We start from the raw sequence: 22,035 nt of genomic DNA, 5'->3' as shown, positions 1-22,035 counted from the left end.
GATACAAGGTCAGAGAGGACAGACTTCGATGGGTTGGACATGTCCAGAGGAGAGACGGGGACTATATCGGTAGAAGGATGCCGAGGATGGAACTGTCAACCCGGGAGAAGATGCAAAGGACAGGGTGAAGTGGAGAACGTTGATTTGCTCTGGAGACCCCCTGATTGGACAAGCCAGAAGAAGAACAAGTTTTTCTTTGTTGTTGAAAGTGTGCCACTGATTTCAGCACCACATGGATGTTTGACCCCGCCCCCTCACAGATCTGTAGCCACGCCTTTGGTTCTAACCCGCAGCTCGTAAAAAGGAGCGCAGCAGGAAGTTTGGACGCGCGTTGCTCTGCAGACATGAAGCCAGCGCAGGTTCTGGTGGGTCTGTTCCTGCTGTGGTGCCGGGCTGCCGGAGCATCCGCCTCGGGAGTGAACCAGAACTCGGTTCTGTTCCTGGATCTGTCCGAGGAGGTCTGCCGGGTGGACCCTCGCTTTCTGTCCGTCACCATCGATGCTGCGCTGGCGTCAAAGGAGAAGTTCATGTACCTTCTGAGGTGGGTGTAGTCGGGGGGGGGGGGGTCTGATCGCACCTGATTCTTTTATACTAGGGGGAACACTTTAAACACCGATTCTTGCAGGTCAAAAAAACTTTTTCTGGGATAATAAAATAATATAATATATAAACTTAATTGTTCCTCCTTCATTTCATTTAAAGAGCTTTATGACCTTTGGAAGCAAAATTATTGATTTTCCGTTGCATATCAGGTTTATTGGTCAAATTCAGTATTGATCAGGTGTTACTGCACTAACCAAATAACACGAGAGCATTTTCGTGGATCAGTACGACTATTCGTGTTTTTGCCAAATCTAGCGTGAATGTCTCCTTCTCAGTTGAGTTTATTTTCTGTTTGTTTGCTTTGTTTGTTTTTTTTTAAGAATTTTAATAAGAAAATCTGTTTTCTCAACGTGTTTATTCACGTCAACAACTTTTAATGGATTAAATGTCAGACTTGCAATGATGAATATCTCTCTGCAACGCGGAGCCCCAATTAAAATGCGAAATTCTTACAGTGACTCTTTTTGCTCTGACTTCACTTCTGGTTGTTGATATCCAGAAATAACTCTCTCTTTAAGACATTTTATTTTATTTTTTATGTTTAAGATTTTACAGATAAAGGTTCTGTTTTTTTCTCTCTCTCAGCTCATCAAAGTTGAGAACGCTTGCCAGAGAACTGGCTCCGGCATTTCTCCGATTTGGGGGGACCAACCAGGACTTCATGGTGTTCACCCCTCACGGACGCCGCCGGCTGGACTCCGGTTACACTGCAGGTGTGTGTGATGTTTGTGATCAAATTCCTAACATGTCAGAGAAGGTTAAAAAAAAATCAGGAAGTTCAGACAAACAAAAGAGGCGTCTGGTATTTGGACAGGTTGTTCCTCCGGCAGCGTGCTGTTAATTACAGTCACTCTGACCGAACCAGCTTTTCAGGGGTGAGGCTGGAAAGGCAGCAGCAGGCCTGCCACAAATTCAGACTGAGATCACATGTTTTCATGGAAAGTCCTCTCCCTGGGCCAATTACTTTTCACAGTTCATTGCCATTTTACTACTTGACCACTGACTCCTTTTCAGAAAGCTGCGTCAGACTTGGGAGCTCTGGAAGCAGGAGGAGGCGCTGAAGGGTTTTGTGTTCAGAGTCATGTCATGTCGGCATATTAAGTAAAACGTTGCATCCTGATTAAATGTTGTTCAGAGGTGGATCTTGGTCTGAGGAAGAGTTACTTAAATGACACAGATGTGATTCTGGATCATTTTATTCAGCATTAGTTATTATAGTTATAATTATTAACGGACCAATCAAAAAAAGAAAACTGGATGGACAATTCCTGGCATTCCTCCTCTGTGTAGATCCAGATCGTCACGCATCTCTGCGTGGAGGGTGGGGGGGGGGGGGGGGGGGTATATATGTAGGTATATATGGGGTCACGGTAGCAGAGAGGGGTAGAGGCATGACTCTTCCACCGATAGGCAGGTGACAAATCAAATTCATTCATTCAAAAGGCTAAACGTATAAATGACGCTGACGTCTGTTGTCAGAACACGCCTGTGAAGGACTGGAGCTGCCGCCGTGGCTTGAGGAAAGACTGAAGGCCGAGTGGAAAAAACAACAAGTCGTTCTGAGAGAAGAGGATCTGCAGAATAAGTACAATCCAGTGAAGTACACAGGTATTCATCTTTCTGATTTTATGATAGATAATCGTTTGTTCATCTTCTTTGCTGCTTTGTCCGTTCACGGGTCCACGGGTCGTGCTGGAGCCTATCCCGGCAGTCAAGAGGCAAGAGGCGGGTTACACACTGGACAAGCCGCCAGTTCGTCGCAAGGCTAAGGCTAATTGATAATCAATTAAAGTTAATTTGATTACTTACTGTTGGCTAGTTCTGGTTGTGAATAAGTGCTTTTGAATTTGCTCCAGTTTGATGCCGCTACATACAAGCGTCCTTTCATTCTATGCTGACGACACCCTACTGTACACGCGTCTCTGTTCACCACCGCCGGTCCTAGAACCCGTTGGCCTGTGTTGATATTAACCACGTGTTAGTTGTAGCCTGATTTTCTCCCGTCCCGTGACAGAGGCCACCGTTGACCTGCTTCACTCCTTCACCAACTGCTCTGGGATGGATCTGATATTCGGGCTGAACGCTCTGCTCAGAACGGCTGACAACAGCTGGAACAGCAGCAACGCCCAATTGCTGCTGGACTACTGCCAATCCAGAAGCTACAAGATGTCCTGGGAGCTCGGCAACGGTATCGCCTGTGTTTATAAATAGGATCAGGATACGGAAGGTTTGAATCCCATAACTCTATATGGAGAAACATTCTACGCTCTTCCCACAGAGCATTACTACGATGATGTGTCAGAAGGGGCGTTGAGTGGAGTTCTTAACCGTTAAGCGAACGGTCATGCCTTATTTTTGTAATCGTGAACTGATTCAAGAAGGAACACAAGAAAGCAATTGGCAGATATTGCATTTTAGCATCTTGTCTTCACTATTCAAAGAAGAAGAAAATAACCTTTGCCTGTTTGTCCTGTTATCACTACTACAGTGATATATGTAAAAAAAAAAAAAAAAGTACCCCGTAGAATGCTTTAGCTACGATTGATCAAATTGCTAAATGGTTTCAGACGGATTCAATGGCTGGCTGTGTGTTTAGACTAATGCTAGTTAAAAGTTTCATCTATTCTCCTCTGATACACAAAAAAAAAAAAAAAACTCTAAAAAACTGCTTCTATTACATCGCGTGTTTGTCTTCAGAGCCGAACAGCTTTAAGAAGAAGGCAGGAATTGTGTTGGATGGATATCAGCTTGGTAAAGACTTCACCCACCTCAGGGAGATCATGTCAAAGACCAAGTTCTACCATGATGCCGGACTGTATGGGCCAGACATCAGTCAACCACGAGGCCGGAGTGACCTGCTGGAGAGGTGAGGGGTCACATGGGCGGGGTCATACTGTCTCTGGACATCATATGCAGGTGAAAGTAGGGAAACGTCATGTTTCAGTCCGCTCAGTGAATCACAGAGCGGACTGATCCACCCCTGTGTCCTCTCCGTAGCTTCCTGAGGACCGGATCGGCGGCCGTGAACGCCTGTACCTGGCACCAGTGAGTTCACCTTTTACATCAGAACTTTAGAATCGTTTTAGAATAACGTGCAACTAAGAGGTTTCATTTTTTTAACCGTTCACCCTCTTGCTGGTTCCCAGTTATTACGTGAACGGCAGAAACACATCGCTGCAGGATTTTTTAGATCCCGAGATTCTGGACTCTCTGGGCTTCATGATCATTAAAGTCCTGGAGGTAATGCATGTGCAGTTCAATCACATGGACACAGCAACACTTGGAGCGTATTTGTAAAGCAGATATCGGGTTTTCCTCCGGGTTCAGGAAGTCCAGCTGGTGTCGCCCCGGAAGCCGATCTGGCTGGGAGAGACGAGCTCGGCCTACGGGGGAGGAGCTGAAGGACTGTCCGACGCGTTCGTGGCAGGATTCATGTGAGTTTGATCGTCTTATTTAATCTACATTTCAGCGTTACGTTCACATTGTGAATCCGCGGCGTCTACAGGTGGATGGATAAACTCGGCCTGGCGGCCGAACTGTGCGTGGACGTTGTGATGCGGCAGGTGCTCGTTGGCGGTGCGTTTTATGACCTCATCGATGGCAACCTGGATCCACTTCCTGTAAGACGTATTTACTCTCTTCTTATTCAATAAAACGTTGGTACTAAATGTGTTTAACAGGAGGGAGTAGAGTCTGCCTGCACGCTTCGTGACGGCTAAGTTGTCTCTTCCTTTAGGATTACTGGTTGTCTGTCCTCTACAAGAGACTCGTTGGACCCGAGGTTTTGGAAGTCAAGTCAGCAGGAAGTAAAACCGTGAGACTCTATCTGCACTGTGCCAACAGAAACAGGTCCGCATCCTGAGAGGCCACATTTTATCATCACGCCATTGCAGAAGCTTGATTCCCCGCGGCTTTCTCTTTGTGTGCAGCTACGGAAGCGGCGCCGTCACTTTGATGTCCATGAACCTGAGCGAGAAGCCGGCGACGATCTCCGTTCCTGCACTCGCCTCCTCCGGCACAGTGGAGGCATTTGTTCTGGAGTCGGGTCAGCCGGGGCAGGAGGGACTCTCCTCCAGGTGCCAGAGACAGTGAACCCATTAATCCCCGAATTAGTCTGAAAGCTTCTCTCCCCGTCGATGGCTCCTCAGGGCGAGCGAAAGCAATGAAAGAGTAAAAGGAAGCTATTTCGACATGGCTTGTTAAGCAACCAGCAGAGACTAAGATGAGTTCCCGCACCGGGAGTTGAACCCGGGCCGCCTGGGTGAAAACCAGGAATCCTAACCGCTAGACCACACGGGACCGAGTTGCACTATCTATTCTCTCCGGTTCCCTCCGGTGAATCGGTTACTCCAAATCGTCGGTAATGTGTGAGCGTGTGTGTCGGTGGTTGGCTGTCTCTGCGTGTCCCCCCCCCCCGTGATGTGCTGGCGACGCGTCCGAGGTGTACCCCGCCTCTCGCCCGTAGCAAGGTTCCACTCCAGCAACCTCCAGTGACCCGCAAAGCGGAAAAGCAGCTGCAGACGAGACGATCGGTGGATGAAATTATTTTTGATTTAAGTACACGGAGAGAATGGCAGCGCGACCCCGTAACCCTGCTGAACGTGTTCCGAGTCTGGAATGAACCATTCCGCTGTCTTTTCCCCGAAAGGTCGGTGAAGCTGAACGGAGAAGTGTTGAAGATGGTGGACGATAAAACTCTTCCTGACCTCCATGGAAGACTTCTGCCTCCGTCTGACCACCTGCAGCTTCCTGCTTTCTCATTGGCCTTCTTCGTCATCGCAGACGCTCCGGCTGCAGGCTGCACCTGACCACGCCCACACGACGACACGTCTGTGCAGACTGTCGTCAATGACAGAAGCTCCGTCACTGGATGATGACATCACTGCGATGACCTCAGAGGATTCGTACTGTATGCTGTGTATTTCTTTGTTACACTAAGATGTATGTAATGGGACCTTCATATACTCATATCAGGGATTGTAGATTAGCCAGTTAGCATTAGCAACAGTCTCCAGCTGTGGATGTTGTGAAGGGCGGTTCTCAAGGATTATTTATGACTAAAAAAAACAATAATTTCTGGGTTTTGTGTCATTTTTCCTGTTTTATTACAACTCAAAGACAAACACAATGCTTCATCCGAACTGCAGCAGACTTGTGTTCAGTTTATTATTCCTGTTCCTCCCCATGTGTGATGATGTAACAGAGAGATTTGTAGTCCAAGTTTCCTGCAGCATCAATATTGGACAAATGGAACATCTGCTTCACCTGCAATTCAATATTTGTTAATAGTCGCCTCAGACATTGTGGAAAGACTTCGCTTTGTACTTTCTACGTGTGTTCTACACTTGGGTATTTCCAATTTATGCTATGTTATAGTTTAACATTTTTAATACCATTAAATCTACAAATACGTTTTTTGCCATCAATTGAAAAAACCCCATAAAATATTGTTAATGGCAGCACTTTAAATTGCTGCTGTAAAGCCAAGAAAGATTTTATTCATTGATAGTATAATATTGGTTGTGCATAAGATTATTTAAATAGATTTTTACATTCAATGCTGTGGGACACTGGATTAATTTTTTTTTACCTCCTCCTGTGTAAACTTGTCCGCTTGTGTCAGCAGCAGGTCCTGTAACCTGCAAAAAACAAACAAAAAAAAAAAATTCATTTCATTTAACGCAAAAACCCAAATCACTGGACTGAACCAGCCATTTAAATCTCTACACACGAAATTGAACTTACATGTCTTTGTGAATATGGCCTTTGGCGTCGGGATCAAACATTTTGAAAGCGTTTAGGATGGTGTCTTCCGGGTCTGTCCCTGCACATGAGAACCAAAGGCAAACGTCGGACCACCACACACACACACACACACACACACACACACAGAGGGATTGTTTCGATGGTTCTCACCATGCAGCTTTTCTCCAAACAGGTTGAGGAACATGGTGAAGTTGATGGGACCCGTAGCTTCTTTTAGCATGTCTTCCAGCTCATTGTCCTTCTCATTGAGTTTACCTGAGGAGACAGCACCTGTCAACGCCGGTTCACACCTGGATGGACAAAAGCCTGCTCAATGGGAAAACAGAAGTGCAAACCCAGAGATGCGTAAGTGTCCTTGAGATCTTCTTTATCGATGAATCCGTCTCGGTTCTGGTCGATAAGTGTGAATGCCTAAATGAAAAAGAAACGAAATAAAATGTGCACTCAGAATTGATCAACATGATCATCGCTGTGAACACAATGAATTTACCTCCTTGAACTCTTGGATCTGAGTTTGTTCAAACATAGAGAAGACGTTAGATGAGGCTCTCTGAGCTCTTTTGGCTCCTCCTTCCTTCTTCTTTGTCTTTCTGCTCGCCTGAAGCAACAAAAATATAATTTGATGATTGGAAAAACCAGAAGAGTCATCTTATACAATTTAAAATCAAAGGTACGGCTGTGCTGAATGTCAGGAACATTCTCTGAATGAGAATTCAAGTCTGTCTTAAATCTAGAATCAAAAGGAAAAAAAGGTTTGAAGTTGCAATTTTATTACAACTTGAATTGCAGAAAGCAAGAATACTTGTAGCTGCTAGAAAATTTACATTTATTTATCAGAACACAGAAATATACAGAAATAAGTAAAGCATAGTTTACAATAGGTGGCAATCACTTCTTACTAAAATATATGGAAAAGTACAAAATACCGTAGAAATATTCAAGTACCGGAGCGGATTTCATTACTTTTACTTCCAATCGCAATTTTTACTGTGAATTTTCTGTCCGTCTGCTTTAAAATATAGAAGAACTTTTAGGTTACTAAAAGTTGTGTTTTGGACAATTAACTATTTATCCTAAATGAAATGTAAAGGTTCTTATAGCCGCTGGTAAAGCTGGAATTAGTTACTTTATATACTGCCCGGAGGCTGTAAAACACAACACGACGGCTAGCAGTGTGGAGCTGATGGATCTCAGCTGAGACCACTTACCATCGCGTTCCGGCGGTCGTCTTCTCGCTGTTCTGGTTCAGTCCAGTGATTTGGGTTTAAATACAGCAGCTGACTGTGATGCTGATGATGATGATGATGATGATGGTCTGATGAGGATGATGGTCTGATGAGTGGTCTTCATGGACCAGCCGGTGTCGAGGTGGGACCGGCCAACTTCCCCTTACATGGTTAAGATTGCTGGTTCTGGTTCTCCGGAGGCCCAGCAGCTGCTGCTGGTCCGAACCTTTTAAAGTGTTTCTATTTCAGTGTTTCACTTAGAGACAACGTAACAACACAACAACATAGCAACACAGTACAACACAACAACACGCTGTGGTCTGAGATATCAACTTATTATTTGACAGGTACGACTTTAGTAATACCTCAGGTCCCCTCACCTGTGCGGTGGGTGGTCGGTAGGGTTACCGACTCACAGCCGGAGGAACTGGGTTCGCATCCAACTGTGGGAGTGGGGGTGGCGCGGGGGTGGCGCGGGGGAGGCGGGGTGATCGGTCACTAAAAATGAAAGGGGGGCTACTCATGTTGTATGGAAAGGAAAATAAGTAAATTTTATTTTGGGTCTCTGGTATTGTTCAGGGGGCCAGGCCAAATGTGGAAATGGGCCGGATCCGGCCCGCAGGCCGTAGTTTGGGGACCCCTGCACTTGACATTCAAATTTAACTTTCCTCTTTTGATTTGTAGAAAAATCTAAATATTAAAATTCACAGATACTCAAAAAACATTAATATGTATTTAAATGTTGGCGTAGTAAAGTTTTGTTCTCCATACAGAGAAGAAGAAAACAGTAGTTTATTAAAGTGAGTGCATTTTCTGGTTCTATTTGTGAACATCAGCAACGAGATGAAACTATTTTAGAAACAGTTTCATGAAAGACCACACGATGGCGCCACAGTCAAACTGTCCAGCTGCTCCTTTCGCGAATCATTGAGCTGTAATGACTGTATACTGCCATAATACAAGTGTAATTATTATTTTTATTAAACACATTTTTAGAATGAATAACTGTCCATCTGTCCCGTCTAAAATCTTTAAAGGTAATCAGAATGTTATCTTTACCTAAAACTTAGTTTCCTATTAACACAAATACACAAACTATGCGTGTCAGAAGTGACCAATACAATTTAACATTTATTTTGGAGCAATGGAAGAAATACTCTAAACTTAAAGTATAGCAGTACAATACTGCATAAATACTCCTTTGCAAATAAAATGAATTGCATTTAAAAACTGAATTGAGTATAACCGCAAAGATCTCTACACCGTGATATACAGTACTTGAAGTTCAAATAGTAATAATTTTACTAGTTGCAGCTGTTAAAGATCTAAAGCTCTAAATAAATGTTGCCTTTTGATCCTTTTTCATAATTTACATTTCCCACATCCGTCGCAGTAACGCGCAGATGTCCGCTGAACGCGTTACTATCGCTTTAACACTACACTACCCACAACCCCCCGCGTTGAGTTATGTTGTAGGAAATCCGTTTGCGGCGGATTAATGTAATCTGGACGACACGTCGGATCACGACCAAACAGCAGCGGCCCGTGACAGATGCACCCGCCCCGGAGTCAAGGGATAAAGTTGGGCTATGATCTGACGCGCCTTGAAGGTGTCATCGGCGGAGCCCGGGCCGTTTCCTGGACCAGCCGATTCGCCTGACAGCGGCTCCGGCAAAACCCTGCCTCAGAGACGGACGGGAGCGCCTTTAATTTGTTAGTTAAATAGCCCCCCCACCTCCCGTCTTCCACTCTCTCCCTCCCCTCCGAAAAGGGTTAACTCCAGCCCGGCCCGGCTCGCTTCGGCTCGGTTCGGTTCGGCTCGGCTCGGCCCGGCTCGGCTCTGCTCGGCTCGCCCCGTCTGAGCCGCTCACACCAGCTAGCGCCGCTAGCCCAGTAGTACGCAAGCTAGCTAGGAAGGAATTCGAAGTTTCGTCAGGAATTCGGGACATTGGCCAACCGCAGCTCGCCAGGAAAGGAAGGAGGATGTCGGCGAAAGACCAAAACAAACAGTCCACCACCGACCGGCCCATCAAAGGTAGGACATTTACGAGCTCTTTTCGGTGGCAGGAAGTTAACGGTGACTGCTGTCAGAGCTAGTCAGCTAGCGGGGGGGGAGGCTTGTCAAGTTAGCCACGTTCATTTTATTTTCTTAGACCGCGGGGTAGGGGGGGGGGGGGGGGTCACCGCGGGGGGGTTACGACTGTCCACATCACCTTAGCGTAGCTGTCCGGGCTACCAGATGTCTGCTCTGGTTGATATTCATGCCTGTTTAACACACCTGGGCTCTTGTCGGGGCGAACAAAAGCCGCATTGTTCCGTGAAGGGGATTCGTTTTAATGGTGGCTGGAGAAGCATTCTGTGTCTGTGTGGATGTCGAAACGCTGCAGTGTGTGTGAGACAACCCCCCCCCCCCCAGCACAAGAGATGTATTTATTAAAGTTTAGCGTTTAAAAAAAAAAGAAGAAAAGACGTGATCGAACACATTCTGGCGTCTGTCGATATTTCTTGACTGTACAGGTAAAAGGGATTAAACAAAATGCAGTTTTTAGTCCTGAATGGAGCTCATTTTGTTTTACAACACAACATGTCTTTAAAACGAGCCCCTCGTTCAATAAAACAGGTGTAATAACTATGCGTAATAATAATAATGGGCAGTATGTCTGTGAGCAGCTCTGATTTGGTGTGAAAACAATCTTTCCTCAGCTGATTGGGCACCAAGCTGAACTATCTATTACAGCAGATTAAATTGTTCTGGTGTAAAACACAGTTATTACATTAAAAATATATATATATATCTTTCACACCATTCAAATAGACAACCCGCCCTAATATTGTGCATTTATGACATCATCACATGGACTAACTTTCTAACGCCTCTGCTTCTGAGTGACTTCTACCCGTCGTGTACGACGCCCACTAAGATAACATCTTTTTACTGTAGAGGGCTGTGCGTGTTTAATCGGCGCCGTGCGAGTGTTTATTTAAGCAGCAGGTTGGGCATGTGGTGTGTCTGTGTGAAGGGCGGCCATGTTTGATTGGCTCAGAGGGTTTCGGGAGGCTTAGGAGTGTAAAGCTGCAGGATAGCGTCACATCATTAAAGCGACCCTCCGAAAGGCCGCTGGTCAGACAGGAAATCAGATCTTCTGTTGCCCTCATCTGTTCAGACTCTTCACCGCGCTGTAGGAATACCGTCATACACATCAAACACAAAGAAAACCACGAAATGAGCAATGAAAACTACCGTTAGCAAATAAAAGACAAGACTAGAACGTAGCTTAAATAATGACTGAATCTTTGCTTATGCCAACAACAAAAAAGAGGAATAGTCTCTATGGAGAGGAGACGCCAAAGACCCAGCTGAACACTTCCAAAAGCAAAGACCCAGCAAGGCTTGTCTGGTAGGTAGGCCGTCGTCTCCATGCCGAGAAACCTTTAAAGAGAAGTCGGCCCTGGTGGTCCCGTTCAGCTCTAAACTCCCAGAAGGGCAGGGAGAAGCTGCAAGAAGACGGACGGACTATCTGAAATAAGTGTAAAAGAAAGCTAGCAGCTAGTTGCAATTAGCGGCTAACGCAAAGACGAAGAAAATCCGAAGATGTCTACATGTTTCTGAGCTGAGACCACGGTTCATGTAGCACGGATGCCAAATGAGCTTTAGCTGCTATGCTGTTGAAACACAGATTTGTGTATTTATTTTTAACCAAAGATCACATCTCTGGAGAAGGGCCTTCGTTGTGACGCCGTCGAGTCGATTCTCACTCGTTCTTTGTTTGTCGGAGGGCATGTGTCGCAACAACCGGGCAAAATGCATTTCCTATTTCCCGTAGAAACCAGGTGAGATTATACCCGAGTCAGTTTTCTGTCAGTCAGGTGATTGATGGCGGTCCCTATGGTTCAGCTTCATCGCTTTTGTCCTCAGTCGTGACTGATGGGCCTGAGGACAGACACAGGTCCCAGGATGGAGCTCCGCGATGGGGCCCCTTCCTGTTGTAGTGCTCGGAGCCCGGATGGGTTTTTCTGCTCTATTTCCTCTTTTATTGTGGTTTTTAGTGCAGACTTGAGTCGGAGCTCCACATGAAGCGTGTTTGCTCTAAATAATCCTCCTGCCAGCTTGGTGGTCTCCTTTAGTGAGACTCTGAAACCAAACCAGGACACATTCAACCAGTCATGTGACTCGCCCTGAACTGGTTTACCATCAGCTCAGCAGCAAGGGAACCAGACGTGTTTGGACCAGACGGTGTGTGAGACAGTGATCGGGAGTCTAGAAGAGCGGGAGATGTGAAGTGAGGCGTCACGGACAGGAAGTAGCATTCTAGTGCGTACTAGTCCTCCAACAATCAGTGAGAGAACTATGAATTATATCATCTGATCACTCATCCATTATTTTGAGTTAAAAGCGCTCTTTGTTGTGCTATGTGCACAAATATGAGGCCTGGATGTCGTTTTTTCATGTGGCTTTGAATCTGTAGAAGAAGTAATCACCCAGCTCCTCATCATAGCCATCATTAAATATTTACCGGGCTCCCGGGGATGATTGGTATGGACTCGCTTCTTTCTTTCTCCGTCTGACTCGCTGAACTAACGACGGTCTGCTTCAGTAAATTCGCACTAGAGATTCGACGACTCCTTCCTGTTAAGCAGCTGCTCGAGTAAAATCCCGTTGGGCTGTTCCTCCGGATTCCTCCTCTCTGAGAGATTTTAAGGAATTGAGTTCCCCCCCCCCCCCCCGCAGGACCTCGTTTGTTGCCGCCGTACTTTCCGTCTTTGTCTTCAGGTCGAGTCTTGACATGCTGGGGGAGGAATTTCTCTTGGTGAATGAAAAATCTTTTTGGGGAGCAGCTGTGAGATTATTTAGTGAAATAATACGGAGTATAATTCAAATTCTACTACTTCAACACAGTTGGTTAGCATCTCTGGATAATAATGCTCAGGTGGGGAAGTGTAATCAGTCTTAGCGGGCCGCTTGCTGATACGGTGGATTGTGGATGCAGGTTTTGTGAGAGGACTGAACTGCAGGCCCCGTTGGTTTGCTTGTGTTAGAAGAAATACTAAAACCACAGGATTAGATTTCCTCCGAACTTGGTGGAAGAACGGGACGAAGGCCAGGAAAGAACCCGTTGCATTCTGGAGCCGGACCAGGAACCTTTGGGAACTCCTCGGCCAAGTTTAGAGGATGTTTTTCCACATCTTCCTCCCTTTCTCAGAAATAATCCAGAAATCCTGCTGGAAAAAAAGAAATCCCATAATTGTGATGTGACGATTACGAGTTCAGAACAGATCCAGAAGTTAAACTATATACCGGTATCTTTTAATCGCAAAATAAAAACGTTTCATGTTTATTTTTTATCCTTTATCAGCTGAGATGATCAATATATTCGTGTAGTTCGTGATGAACTAACAGCATTTTTGACTGTTGGAAACATCTGGAGAATGTTTTTTTTTTATTATTATTATTATTGATGAAGATAACTGATGGCTGCGGCTCTGATCGATCCACCCTCTGTCGTCTGTGTACTTCCTGTTTGCAGCGGTGCCTTATCCTCCCGGGACATGCCTGTCGGTCAAAGACCTGTATGTGGATGGGAGGCCCAGCGTGGAGGTGCTGAAGGCCCACTTGGTGAAGGAGGGCCGCCTGGAGGAGGAGACGGCCCTGCGCCTCATCAACGAGGGAGCGGCCATCCTCCGCCAGGAGAAATGCATGCTGGAAGTTGAAGCCCCCATCACAGGTAAACGCCCGACTCTTTATGGCGACGGATTCGCCGCCTGAGATCGTCTGAGCCGCGGCGAAGTGAGACAAAGACGATCCAGCTCGTCTCAGACGCAGCAGCTGCCCTCGCCGACATGTGGCTTAGCTTCGGCATCCATCCCTCCGCCCTCCGCTCCTATTTTTATCTCCTCCTGCTCATACTTTCTTCGATTTGTCTGCTTTCATTGGTTCACAGCTGCCATTCGACTGCGGTTATCTTCCAACAGTTTATCCAGAGCGTGGAATGTTATGATCAATCGTTTTTCAGGATGTTTCAGCTGAAGTCTGTGCCAGCTTTCCTGCAGGTTTTTATTTTTTTAGCTGAGGTGTTGAGTGATGGTAGTTAACCTGTGAAGTGTTCCCAGCGGGTGATGTTGCTAGCTAGATGTTAGCCTGTTGCTGAGCAGCTTTAAGCTGTTCCTCATTACCACGTGGACTCCTGTGTGTTTTATTAATATGCCCTTATTTTACTTCTAACATGGAAGGCATATCCTCTTCCTCATCCCTTCATCACGTCGGCTGATATTTTAGTTACAGACTAACAAGCAGCTCCGGCTGCTTTGGGATGGATGTAGCTTTATTGGGTTAGCGCCTAATGAGTGGAATTTGGATTAGGGTTTGATGTAATTTAAACGGGTTAGACTAACCCTAATCGATTTATCTAAAGAGAGTGAACTCAATAGAGGTCACCCCTCCACCCAGAATTATAAATGGGGGGGGTGGAGACAGAAACCGGATCTTCCCCTTTATTCTGATCTACAATTTTAATCCAAATTCAGTAAATTGACATGAAACAGAACTTGATCGGTGGAGAACTACTCTTATGGAGGATCATTTTAGTGATTGTAATAATAACAACAACAACAACTTTGGTGTGTGTGTGTCCAGTGTGTGGCGACGTCCACGGACAGTTCTTTGACCTGATGAAGCTCTTCGAGGTGGGTGGATCCCCCAGCACCACCCGCTATTTGTTCCTTGGTGACTATGTGGACCGGGGCTACTTCAGCATCGAGGTGGGTGACCACTACACACACACACACACACACACACACACACACACACACACACACAGGTACAGCTTTCCGTCCTCACACAGCAGTTCAAGGGAGGAATGGGGTGTGAATTCTGGAAGGAGTCTCACGCAGCTATTGATGTCATGACATTTGCTGCTGCCTTGTTAGGATTTCGGGATATGTCGGAGCAGCTTCTTCAGACTGGGAGCGGTCGTGTCCAGTTTCAAAGGCCAGTAAGGAACCGGGTCAGATCATTCTGGAGCAGCCGCTGTGAACCCAAATTAATTTAGAAGTCATTAATCCTCAAGAAGGTCAATGTGCTCTCGTTGAGAATCCACCCCCGCCTGAATTAGATAAATATTGGATCAGTGCTCCTCCGGCTTCGACCCTCTTCAACCAGTGTTTGTGTTCAGGAGACATTTACTACATCCAAACAGAGATACTGCTTTATCTCTTTGTAAGCTTGATTTCACTCCAGAGAGCTGCACGCATATCCAAACTCTAATCACGAGACTCACAAAGAACCGCTCTCAGTCTGACTCTGAAGAGCTTAGAGTTTGGCTTTATGGCTTTGTGGAGGCTTTTGTACGGTGGTGTGTGGATGTGGTTTGTTGTTCTTCAAAAGACTTTCTGTGTGTCTCTGCAGTGTGTACTGTACCTTTGGGCTCTGAAGATCAACCACCCAAACACCCTCTTCCTCCTCAGAGGCAACCATGAGTGCCGGCATCTCACAGAGTACTTTACCTTCAAACAGGAGTGTAAGTCTGCTTCAGACAGGAGTGTGAGTCTGCTTCAGACAGGAGTGTGAGTCTGCTTCAGACGGGAGTGTGAGTCTGCTTCAGACGGGAGTGTGAGTCTGCTTCAGACAGGAGTGTGAGTCTGCTTCAGACAGGAGTGTGAGTCTGCTTCAGACGGGAGTGTGAGTCTTCTTCAGACAGAATACACAAAAGTACAAATTAGCTGTAAATGGAAATTCAAAGAAGCGTGTAAACATTGGTCTGAATACTGTAATCTTCAAATGGGAGAATGAATTGGCTTCAAACAAGAGTAATTAAATCTGCTTTAAATGGGAGGTAAAACAAATTCATTTAGGAGAGTAAATCATATTTAAACTCTCCTTTGGTTTTATTTTAAATACAGCCCATATCCTGCAGGTCTAAGAGTTTAAAGAGTGATTTATTTGTGCTCTCCAGGTAAAATCAAATACTCTGAGCGTGTATACGACGCCTGTATGGATGCGTTCGACTGCCTGCCTCTGGCCGCTCTCCTCAATCAGCAGTTCCTTTGTGTGCACGGAGGCCTGAGCCCTGAGGTCACCTGCCTGGATGACATACGAAAGGTGATTGATGGGCTGGACCATTAGAGGGCGAGCACACAAAATGAATGCGCGGGCCGGTTTGAACCTTCTCCCTGTGTTTAGCTGGACCGGTTTAAAGAACCGCCTGCGTTTGGGCCAATGTGCGACCTGCTCTGGTCGGACCCGGGCGAGGACTACGGCTCAGAAAAGACCCAGGAGCACTTCTGCCACAACAGCGTCAGAGGCTGCTCGTACTTCTACAGGTACAACCACTCTGGAAACGCTGGAAATGTTTCCACATGTAGAAGCGGCTGTGTCCGTTAAGCCGATTTAAGCTTTTGCAAACAATGGCTTATCTCTGGATAAGTGACCGCCGGTTAAATCCGCCGGCAGAGAGATACGGAAAATAAATATCAGCGGTCTCTGCTCCGTCTTAATATTTGAACTGCATGTGGAGGTCACAGCGGCGGGAAAAGCAGCTGCTGCTGCTGCAAAGCCTCTTTTCTCCTGCCTTAGTTTGTATTTGGGGAGTTACAAGCTGCTCTCTCTAATAGATCTATTAGAGAAGATTGGTTTTGATCTGGATGTAAGCTGTCAGAATCCTCTCGCCCACAGCAAAAGTGTCACCGGGTCTTGAGTTAAGGAGCAGATTGATCTCAGAGATGATTACAAATTAGCAAAGCTAGCATTAACAGCCACAGCAAGGGAAGAGGAATTATTATTATTATTATTATATTTCACGCTTTTTATTATACAAATGATTCTGAACAAGTCGCCTTTGAGCCAATCAGCAAAGGAAATTCGGATGGAATCGATTCATTGATGAGGAGGATTGTGTGAGTTCTAGCAGGAATAGTTCAGACAGCCCTTAAATGGAAGTGTTCGGTCGGTTCCGGCTGGCATCAGGCGCCGAGCCTGACGGGACGCCCCGGGGGCTCCTGCTACACCTTACAGGTGTCGGTTCACTTGGGTTGAGTGATATGAATCCAGTTTTATCTTATACACCAGACCAGACAAACGGGGAACACGACCCAACCCTTCCGCCCGCAGACGAGATTCCGCTGTTGCCAAAGCCAACGCTCCTGCAAGACGGAGTCAAAAACCGGCGCTCTGAGACGTAGCGTTTCATATCGTCTGCAAGATCACAGAGGAAAATCTTTTCTGAGCGCCGAGCCTGAATAAAGGTTTTAAGCAGAGCGGTCCGAGCTCGGAGGAGCCAACGTTGTGTAACGTTCTCTCGTCGCTCTGTTTTCAGTTACCCAGCAGTGTGCGACTTCCTGATGAACAACAACCTGTTGTCTGTAATACGAGCACACGAAGCGCAGGACGCAGGGTGAGTGACGCCGTGTGAATGAGATGCAGGCCCCGCCCCGTATTTAATCTGGTTGGATGTGTGTGGGACGACAGCAGATCATCTTCTATCAAACGCGTGGAATCAGTCCAAACCGCTGATTGGAGATCAGATTTACTGCTTCGATAAATGACCGGATCCCACTTTGTGAATTTATTCCTTTGAGTTTTTTCTTCCTTCAGGTATCGAATGTACAGGAAAAGTCAAACAACAGGCTTCCCGTCCTTAATCACCATCTTCTCCGCTCCCAACTACCTGGATGTGTACAATAACAAAGGTAAGAACCGAGTGGAAAGGATGGAAACCATGGCAACAGGAGACAGAAATGCGTCAAGAAGTTGTGAACGTTTGTCGCTTTCAGCTGCGGTGCTGAAATATGAGAATAATGTGATGAACATCCGGCAGTTCAACTGCTCCCCTCACCCCTACTGGCTGCCCAACTTCATGGACGTGTTCACGTGGTCGCTGCCCTTCGTCGGAGAGAAAGGTGGGTTCACCAGGCGAGCGCTAGTCGAGAGGGAATGTTTTTCTAACTGGTAAAAACATTTTGAATTTAGTCTCAGATTTCGGCGCAGATATAAATCCTGTGTGTGTGTGTGTGTGTGTGTGTGTGTGTGTGTGTGTGTTATAGTGACAGAGATGCTCGTCAACGTGTTGAACATCTGCTCTGATGACGAGCTGATGTCAGAAGGGGACGACACGTGTGAAGGTAAGAGGAAGTGACATCATCCCCTGTGTTGTATTTGCAGCAAGAGTTGGATTACGGCGCTTGGACTAAGCTGCAGGGGCTTGAACAACGGACTGACGGCAGCTTTTAAGATGCTCACGCTTCATTCATTACAAACCAGTCGATGACGTCCGGTCATGGCCTTTGCAGCAGACATTTTAATCCAGCGTAGCCTCGTTTATCTCTCAACCATCTTACGTCTTCACAAAGACGAGTCTCCTCTCTTCTGACCACCGTCGTTTTTATTTTTTTTTGTCCCTCAGGAGGAACTCCAGCCGTTAGGAAGGAGGTGATCAGAAATAAGATCAGGGCGATTGGAAAGATGGCGCGCGTCTTCTCTGTGCTCAGGTGAGCTTCACCTCCCGTCACCGTCTGCGTATTTAAGAGTAGTCGCTTCAGTTTTACTGCCAGACCCCGAGTCACGAGAAGAATCTTTTAAACTGCTTTAATGTGCTGTTAAATGGTGATTTATCATGTATTAAATTTGATTCGCTTCTTGCCCCAGTTTAATTATGAGGCTAATGACTTCATATTTTTTTAACGCGTGTCCTCTTTTAATCCTGAAGAAGTGTGTCAGAATTTTTTTTTGTCTTTTGATGATGAATGAGCTCATTGAGAAAATGTCTCGAGTTATTTTAAGACCCAGAAAAGCATCCCAGGCCCCTTTATCCAAAGACTCTAATTAGTTAATCAATCTGAACGAACACAATAGTTTTATATTCAGTCCTGCATTTAACACTTTATAAAACATGTGATTTGGTTTTCTCTATCATATGAGAAAATGACAAATTCATTCGAGAACTTGTTCAATCAAACCGTTGCTGTTTGACACGCCTCCAGGAGACCGTCTGTGATTGGCTGAGCCAGGACAGATGTTGGTATCGGGCATCCAAGCTGGCCTGAAGTTGCTGTAATGAAACCAAAGTTTCTCTAAAACGAAGTTTAAAACGTTTAAAACGGGGACTTATCAAATATTTTTTTTAAAAGCCACTCGTTTACTGAAAAACACCTGAAAGATGTAAATCAGTCACAGATGTGTGTGATCAGGGAGGTATTGGAAATGTGACCCCATTGAATCTAAAGGCAGGTTCCCTGAGGAACACCTGAGCGCATCTTAAACCCCAGCAGGCAATCGCCTTCATTGATTGTGTTCCGATGCGTCTACAGGGAGGAGAACGAGAGCGTGTTGCAGCTGAAGGGTTTGACCCCGACTGGGACGCTGCCTCTGGGAGTCCTGTCTGGAGGTCGGCGGACTCTGCAGAGCGGTGAGTGTGAACGCAGCCGAGCATGCCTCGAATTCTAACCGTCGCGCTAGCCAGCCTGAGGCTAACGTCAGGAGGCACACGGTGACGACGTGGCCTGCTGTCCTCCAAAGACGACCCAGAAACAGACAGGCTGGAGGCCCCAAGAAAGCAGGCTTGATTTTAAAGTTGGCACCCCGCGAAGAGGCCGTGTTTTTACCCCTGTCCAGCCGGTTATTGGTTTGTCTTGGTTATTTGATCCATCCCTGGGGAGCAGGTTGGGGGGATGCTCTGACATTTAGAACAGGAGAACTGGGGATGGGTTTTGGGTTGGGAATAATGATGCATCCAGTCCAGACCCTAAATGTTTAGCTTGTAATCAGTAACCTTAAATTCTGGTTCCAGAACTCGGAGTTTACGACTTTACTTTTAGGGGGCTGCTGGGCCTTTTTATGGAGGGATGAAGTTTGGAAACAATGATCTGTTTCTATGTTGGGGGGGTCTGATGTTTGACTCCATGTTAACTGGTTGCATTGACTCCCTCTCTCTCTCTCTCTCTCTCTCTCTCTCTCTCTCCTTTGGTTTCGGACATGGCTCTTCTACTCGCGCTTACAGCCACCGTGGAGGCAGAGGAGGCACGAGGTAGGTCTGTCTGTCTGTAGCTAGCTGTTTGTCTGTAGCTGTCTGTGTCTCTCTGTCGCTAGTTCTCTGTCTGTCTGATTTCATGGTTAATGTTCTGATAGATTTCGTCAGTCTATTTTTTTTATGTTTTAGTAGAACAATTTCTGAAGCAGAAATTCTCAAAAATGTTACTGACAATTTCACATTTTACTGCTCAGTAACAATTTCTGACTAAATGTTAACCGCCCTGGTCACGGGGATTTTTGTGTTTAAAAACATTTAAATACATATAAAGAAGAGGTCTCTCTGTTTCCATGGCAACATGTGTCCACGTTAAATGAAAGGATGTGAAGAGAAAGGCAGAGACAATTAGTGGTGGTGCGTCCCTGCAGAGCTAGAAGTCGAAGGGTTTGTTGCCTGACAACCACAGACATTTAGTTTCACTGTTTTTTTTGTGCTTTTACATTTGGACGCGTCTCAATATTTACACCGATTTCAAATGATAACGTCTTTATTTCTATTATTTTTTGCAAGCCCGCCTCTCAAAGGGAAGGGCAACTGACTGCCTGCCTCAGAGATTATGTCAGATACGTTACTATCTACATTTAAGAATGATGAACTGTCCCTTTAATCAGTCTCTTTCTTTTTCTTCATGCTGCCCTCGTCCTGTCTGAAGTAAGTGTATCTCCTTGTCCCGCTGGGAATCTGAATACTTCATAATTGTATGCGGCTGCGATAGAGATTATTATTGCTAATTGTGGGGAAAATGCAGCAAATCATAATTTAGCTTTCAATAAGCAAAAACATTAAGATCCATCTTCAACTGATCAATAGCAGGAGGTGTAAATCAGGCTCTCTGATTGGCTGCCCCTTTTTTGACTTTGCAGCCATTCAAGGTTTCAACCCGCAGCACAAGATCCAGAGCTTCGAGGAGGCTCGCGGTCTGGACCGCATCAACGAGAGGATGCCTCCTCGCCGCGACGGCAAGCAGCCGGAAGCCACCCCCTCCCTCAACAACCTGCCGGCCGGCACCGGACCGCTGGACAAGAACGGCACCAACACACAAGCCTGAACCCCCCGCCCCCCCGCCTGTTCTCCTCCTCCTCCTCCGCCTCCTCTTTTCCTCCCACTCTCCTGTGTCAGAGCAGGAGACGTTCAGTCCAAGCGACTCACCGCGCTTAATTTATTTCATCATCAGTTCGATATCATAGTTCAAGACCGAATGGACGATCAATCACTGCCCAGCAGAATCCAATCGGGAGGCAGGACGACACCAATGACGGCGTTCAAATCCGCTGCATGCACACAGACACACACACACACACACACACACACATTGTTTCTTATGCCAATGATAGTGTGACTGAGCTCCAACGAGCGAGTATTGACATTTATATATTATATGTACATTTTAATTGTTCCCTCTTTTCAATGTGATGCTTTTTTTTTTTACAACATGCTTGGGGGGGGGGGAGGGGATTAAAGATTGTTCTATTCTCTTAAAAATCATCTTATAACTGCTGATGGGTGTTGGGTCAGCAAGTTTGCTTTCTGTGTGGTGATGGTGATGATGATGATGGTAGCTGAGGTGGCTGGACCAGTTAAAAAAAAAAGACGTTTATTATGGTTTTGGTCCCCATTTCTATCATTTGTGATGAAACGGCTGTGATGTTCCAGTGGAAGCGGCGCCCCTTCAGAGAGGCTGGTCTAGCCGGGCTGCAGCATTGGGATTGGTCACTTCTAGGGGGACTGCATGATTAGCATCAATGATAAAAGTTCAAATTGTCGATGCCAAAGTTTAGTACTGCTGTTAGCTACTGTTAGCATGTCTGTGCCAGCAATGCAGCTTCATGACATCATCAAATTATTTTAGTCTGTTAGACAAGTTGGGCTTTTTGTCTGTCTTGGATGATGTTAGCTTAGCCTTTTTTTTTCTTTTTTTTACAAGCGTTAGCCTCAACACACAACATACGAGCAAAATGACACTTTGAACCATCCACGGATTTGCTGGGTGAGATGATAAATTTAAATTGCATCGAAATAACGGCCAGAACTATTAAAAAAATAAAATAACAATGTTCTAATAAATAAACCAGAACCATCCGGAACAAAGATGGAGAAGTGATGTGCTGACGGCAGACCTGAGGAAGGTCGATTATTTGGATTTGTTCTTATGCTTGGGGGAGGTGGGTGGCAGGAATATGTTGGGAGTGAGGCCTAGTTTCTGAATGTACAGAAACCATTAAAAAAAAAATCTAATATTTTTTTTTCATTACAGCTAAATTTGAAGAAGAAAAAAAAGTACATGTAATGTGAGGCCTCTCATTTATGTCGGTGTTTCACTCCAAATAATAAAAAAAGGAAAAGCTGAACTGCTCCCTGTGGGTCTGTCGAATGTTCTTCAAGGACGTCAGCGTGGGTCTGTCAATCACAGCAGCGTGGGAGGT

At 45.8% G+C, this 22,035-nt stretch overlaps 3 protein-coding genes and 1 non-coding gene across 6 annotated transcripts; 2 read left to right on the top strand and 2 right to left on the bottom strand.

Annotated features, from left to right (window-relative positions):
* The first annotated feature begins 344 nt into the window (after window positions 1–344).
* On the top strand, window positions 345–6,291 carry hpse (heparanase). The gene is made up of 12 exons (XM_068753161.1): window positions 345–541; window positions 1,189–1,316; window positions 2,083–2,211; window positions 2,618–2,791; window positions 3,301–3,469; window positions 3,601–3,648; window positions 3,750–3,843; window positions 3,931–4,037; window positions 4,109–4,223; window positions 4,340–4,452; window positions 4,533–4,679; window positions 5,252–6,291. The coding sequence occupies exons 1-12, from the start codon at window positions 345–347 to the stop codon at window positions 5,409–5,411; spliced, it is 1,581 nt and encodes a 526-aa protein (XP_068609262.1). The 3' UTR covers window positions 5,412–6,291.
* On the bottom strand, window positions 4,831–4,902 carry trnae-uuc (transfer RNA glutamic acid (anticodon UUC)). The gene has a single exon. It is a non-coding gene; the product is annotated as a tRNA-Glu (tRNA).
* LOC137908968 (myosin light chain 5-like) lies at window positions 5,750–6,910 on the bottom strand. The gene is made up of 6 exons (XM_068753398.1): window positions 6,860–6,910; window positions 6,705–6,780; window positions 6,520–6,624; window positions 6,349–6,427; window positions 6,194–6,242; window positions 5,750–5,868 (listed from the first exon to the last, which is right to left on the bottom strand). Exons 1-6 carry the CDS (start codon window positions 6,893–6,895, stop codon window positions 5,770–5,772), a joined length of 444 nt encoding a protein of 147 aa, XP_068609499.1. The 5' UTR covers window positions 6,896–6,910; the 3' UTR covers window positions 5,750–5,769.
* Window positions 6,911–9,155: 2,245 nt separating this feature from the next.
* Window positions 9,156–21,964, top strand: ppp3ccb (protein phosphatase 3, catalytic subunit, gamma isozyme, b). 3 transcript variants are annotated; one of them, XM_068753382.1, is made up of 14 exons: window positions 9,156–9,630; window positions 13,121–13,318; window positions 14,227–14,351; window positions 14,998–15,109; window positions 15,545–15,690; window positions 15,772–15,911; window positions 16,904–16,981; window positions 17,182–17,276; window positions 17,361–17,486; window positions 17,631–17,708; window positions 18,002–18,074; window positions 18,894–18,991; window positions 19,583–19,609; window positions 20,476–21,964. In XM_068753382.1, exons 1-14 carry the CDS (start codon window positions 9,579–9,581, stop codon window positions 20,658–20,660), a joined length of 1,533 nt encoding a protein of 510 aa, XP_068609483.1. In that variant the 5' UTR covers window positions 9,156–9,578; the 3' UTR covers window positions 20,661–21,964. The 3 variants fall into 3 exon arrangements, with proteins under 3 accessions (XP_068609483.1, XP_068609481.1, XP_068609482.1); XM_068753380.1 differs by having other exon boundaries at window positions 17,990–18,074; window positions 20,485–21,964; XM_068753381.1 differs by lacking the exon at window positions 19,583–19,609 and having other exon boundaries at window positions 17,990–18,074.
* Window positions 21,965–22,035: the final 71 nt, after the last annotated feature.

This window comes from Brachionichthys hirsutus, chromosome 19 (assembly GCF_040956055.1).
Source record: "Brachionichthys hirsutus isolate HB-005 chromosome 19, CSIRO-AGI_Bhir_v1, whole genome shotgun sequence".
Lineage (NCBI taxonomy): Eukaryota > Metazoa > Chordata > Actinopteri > Lophiiformes > Brachionichthyidae > Brachionichthys > Brachionichthys hirsutus.
This window is presented reverse-complemented; position numbering and strand designations above follow the sequence as displayed.

What these genes read in the sequence shown, in the direction of transcription:
- hpse (XM_068753161.1), top strand. Translation starts at nt 345, where the DNA reads ATGAAGCCAGCGCAGGTTCTGGTGGGTCTGTTCCTGCTGTGGTGCCGG. An exon ending in GGACTCCGGTTACACTGCAG is followed by an intron (nt 1,317 to 2,082) that starts GTGTGTGTGATG and finishes GTCTGTTGTCAG; the next exon opens with AACACGCCTGTGAAGGACTG. An exon ending in GCAACCTGGATCCACTTCCT is followed by an intron (nt 4,224 to 4,339) that starts GTAAGACGTATT and finishes CTCTTCCTTTAG; the next exon opens with GATTACTGGTTGTCTGTCCT.
- LOC137908968 (XM_068753398.1), bottom strand. Translation starts at nt 6,895, where the DNA reads ATGTTTGAACAAACTCAGATCCAAGAGTTCAAGGAG. An exon ending in AGATCCAAGAGTTCAAGGAG is followed by an intron (nt 6,781 to 6,859) that starts GTAAATTCATTG and finishes TTTTTCATTTAG; the next exon opens with GCATTCACACTTATCGACCA. An exon ending in GGCCATATTCACAAAGACAT is followed by an intron (nt 6,243 to 6,348) that starts GTAAGTTCAATT and finishes TGTTTTTTGCAG; the next exon opens with GTTACAGGACCTGCTGCTGA.
- ppp3ccb (XM_068753380.1), top strand. Translation starts at nt 9,579, where the DNA reads ATGTCGGCGAAAGACCAAAACAAACAGTCCACCACCGACCGGCCCATC. An exon ending in AGGGGACGACACGTGTGAAG is followed by an intron (nt 17,709 to 17,989) that starts GTAAGAGGAAGT and finishes TTTGTCCCTCAG; the next exon opens with GAGGAACTCCAGCCGTTAGG. An exon ending in CGCGTCTTCTCTGTGCTCAG is followed by an intron (nt 18,075 to 18,893) that starts GTGAGCTTCACC and finishes ATGCGTCTACAG; the next exon opens with GGAGGAGAACGAGAGCGTGT.